The 3787-nt window shown below is 38.2% G+C and overlaps 1 protein-coding gene across 1 annotated transcript in view; it reads left to right on the forward strand.

Annotated features, from left to right (window-relative positions):
• Window positions 1-3787, forward strand: part of LOC119593033 (tyrosine-protein phosphatase non-receptor type 4-like) — a gene marked incomplete at its 5' end in the record, with an annotated part of 330438 nt that overhangs the window by 324250 nt on the left and 2401 nt on the right. The window contains 6 exon segments of the mRNA XM_037941929.1: window positions 500-754; window positions 967-1180; window positions 1483-1612; window positions 1899-2016; window positions 2986-3152; window positions 3354-3787. Coding sequence (XP_037797857.1) covers window positions 500-754; window positions 967-1180; window positions 1483-1612; window positions 1899-2016; window positions 2986-3152; window positions 3354-3440 — 971 coding nt within the window.

Consider the following 3787-nt stretch of genomic DNA (forward strand, 5'->3'; position numbering starts at 1 on the left):
ATTGGTTGTGTGCCCCATGTTTTTTTTATGTATAAAGGATATATCATGTATTTAGAATAAGCTTATCGTAACGTAATGGAAATGCCGTAATATATTTGTATAAGGAGGAAATGCTTGTATAAGAGTTGCCCAACTTGTGATAAGAATCATGTCATAAGTCTGACGACAATTCTTATAATTCTGATTTTCCTCAAATTTGGGTTCACTGGATTTCACTGTCATTGTCGAGCTGACCGACTGAAAATGGGAATCTTGAGGAAATTTGTTTCTCACGTAGATATGTACAGTAGATAAACGTATGGAAGACTAAATCCTGACTTTTTTAAAAATCAGTTTTATTATTTATTGTGACAATCCATAACTGTGTAATCGTTATGTATAGGTAACGATACGAATCACAGTAATTCCTTGTGACTGTGTTACGTTCCATACGCTTCCGTACGTCGCTCCCTCTGTCCAAGGCCAACGATCTCAACCTCTTCCTCTCTTTCACGAACAGTGTACCTTGCGGAGGAGCTCGAGGAGGAGCCCGCGTTCCGGTATGTCCCTGAAGCCCTTCCTTCGAGCGTTACCGTGTCTGGCAACCAGACCGCCCCCCTGCACGAGTCCATGCTGCTGCTGACTGAGGGCCTGGAGGCCGGGTCACTGGTGGCGCAGTTCGAGCAGCTGTACCGCCGCAAGCCGGGACTCACGGTCAACGAGGCGCGGCGGCAGGAGAACGAGAAGAAGAACAGATATCGGGATATTTCGCCGTGTAAGTAGGCCTTCCTGGAGGGTTGGCCGTCTCCCTTCGGATGTTTCATTTTCCCCGCTGGATTGGAAGTGTTGCCTGATGTCTTTACTCTTTAACAAATCTTTTTAGGATCTGATACGATTTACAATGCTGTCACTTTGTATTATGATATAAAATAATATTAATTAGTCTTAATTGTGAGTTGAGAATTTCAACCAGATTTCTCCTTGTAGATGACACAACGCGAGTCATCCTCACAAGTGCAGTATCCGGAGACTACATTAACGCCTCATACGTGAACATGGATATCCAGGCGTCAGGGATCATCAACCGCTACATAGCCTGCCAGGGTCCTCTAGCAGGCACCTGTACCGACTTCTGGGAAATGGTTTGGGAACAGCAGTCAACCCTAATAGTGATGCTAACCACAGTTGTCGAACAGGGCAGGTGAGAGGAGAGGATTGTTTGTATATTGATGTGTCTCTATATATTTTTGATATACTATTCATTTTCTGAGAATCTTCTTGATGTAACACTTGAGAAAATGTTTCTTTTGCCTAAAACTGATTGGACTGAAACAGGTGTATCTTATTTACTCATATATTGGCAGGGCATTCATTTTGAATAGCTTTATAGGAACTGATAGGCAAGAGTAAATAGGAGAATCACCAACACAAAACAGGATAGTGAGTCAGTAAGTCAGTAAACCTATCCCATTCATAGATGATTAAATACCCCACCTCTTCCAGAGTAAAATGTCACCGGTACTGGCCTCGCTTGAATGAGACTGTTGAGTTCGGGACTCTCCAGGTCACTTGTCTGAAGGAGGAGGAGACGCCAGGTTTTGCGTTTAGAGAATTCACTCTCATCAACACAGAGGTGTGTTGAAGTCCTAGTTTTATTTTCTTTGTCCTTTTTTACATTTTTCTGTTTTTTCAATGATGCAATGGCTATTGCCATTACATCAGTTTTTATACTTCAAAGTCATATGTAACCTGTGTTGCTCAGATGCTGTTCAAGTAAAAAAATTTTTTTTAACAAAAATTCTACTAAGGAAGTTAGATATATGTTTCCCACTTTAGAAGTTTTATGTTTGAGTGACTTTCATATAGTGTTAGTGCTTTTGAGTTCTTCTAGTGAATACTAATCCCCATTACCATTGCAGACTCAGGATGAGCGACACATCACCCACATGCAGTACCTGGCATGGCCGGACCACGGTGTCCCTGACGACTCAACAGAATTCCTCCACTTTGTAACCCAGGTTCGCCAAGCTAGAGCAGGTGAGAGATACAAAACCATGGGATCATTTTGGAATTCCTTTGTTGTAGTTGTAAATGGTTTGATAAGTGATTGATAAGTGACTTTCAGTGTCACTTGTTCTATTATTTTTTTTTATCTAAATATTTAAATCATCTTTTTACTCTTCATGTACTTTGGGTAGTTATTGAAGAATGTTTGTACTAAATGCTTAAATATATGATTTTTTTTTTATTGTACATTGGTAAAGACAACTAGGTTGACTGAACTCTCTGTAATGCATTGAATAATTGATATAGCACCCCATTTACATGCTTGATGTTTCTTAACCTAAAATGAATAAGGATATGCAAACACATCAGAATTGGCAAAGTATGAGAATGAATTCCAAGAGTTTTTACATTAATCTACCTCTGTCATATTTCTATCTTATAACTTGTTTCTTAACTGTTTATTCTTGTATTGTTTATTGATAACTGTCCAGTATTATCAAGTGAAAAAAAAAAAAATCATGGGCAAAGCAATTTCAGAACCACTAGTAGATACAGCTGGTAATTTAATATTATTTTCCTTTATTAAAATTGACAAAGGAGTTTTATCATCTACTACTGTGTTATTGACAGAAATTTTTAAGCTTGGAATTTCAAGACTGGCTAGTTAGAGTTGGGTGATCTGCGTATTTTCTTTTATTTTCTCCTGCACTGATAATGCATCAGTAATTCACTTTAAAAAAGAAACCCTTTTGTCAGGCTTGCTTTTGAATATAACTCAGAGGAAGAATGTAATATAGAAGTTTCTTAAAAAATATTAATCAATGATATATTGTAGAATTTTAAAAATGTGGATTTTGGAAACTCATTCATGGAATTTAGGAATATATAATACAGCCTGCTTTTTCTTTGTACAATATGTCTTTTTTCTCCATTGTTTTACTGCACCTGTGTACATATGTGCATTTGTTGAATTATACTAAATTTAACTTCCCATTGCAGGTATGGTTGAACCCACGATCGTACACTGCTCAGCGGGCATTGGGAGGACCGGCGTGCTCATCTTGATGGAGACTGCACAGTGCTTGATTGAGGCCAATGAGCCAGTTTATCCACTAGATGTAGTTAGAGCTATGAGGGATCAGCGTGCAATGATGATCCAGACAGCTGTGAGTATTGGTGACTTTTCTGTGAATGAATGATGTTTGTTTGACTGCGAATATTTTGTTATTTAATGTGAAGACGAATTATGATTTTTGTATTGTGATTGCCTTAGCTGTAGATTTTTTTTTTCTTTGACAAATAAAATGTTTTATTTTTCAGAGTTATAAAACATGAGGATTAATGTGTATTTTCTTCCCTTTTTGCAGAGTCAATACAGATTTGTATGCGAAGCAATTCAGCGAGTGTACTCAGAAGGCCTTGTTAAACCTCTTGCTGAGTACCAGCAGAGATGAGGGATTTAATGTCACTTGATTATGGTGACAAAGTGTGACAACTGTGTATCAGATGTACATTTTCTGTGACTGAAGATAAAGCATAAGTTATAGCTGAGCCATGACATGACAGCAGAAGTATTCTGCTGTTTCCTGTGATGGAAGTGGCATAAAGATAAAGACAGAATGAGGCATGCTGGTTGTAAAAGTGAGGAAATAGAGCAAGCATACTGTGTATATATCCTATAATAGGAGCTTGAAAACAATTTATCCTACAATAGGAGTCTGGAAAAGAATTTATACCATTACTGAAATCCGTGTTCTGCCTCGAGAGGATGAATCTCTCTGGGGCCCAAAGCTACCACAGT

This window comes from Penaeus monodon, chromosome 31, assembly GCF_015228065.2.
Source record: "Penaeus monodon isolate SGIC_2016 chromosome 31, NSTDA_Pmon_1, whole genome shotgun sequence".
Taxonomy (NCBI): domain Eukaryota; kingdom Metazoa; phylum Arthropoda; class Malacostraca; order Decapoda; family Penaeidae; genus Penaeus; species Penaeus monodon.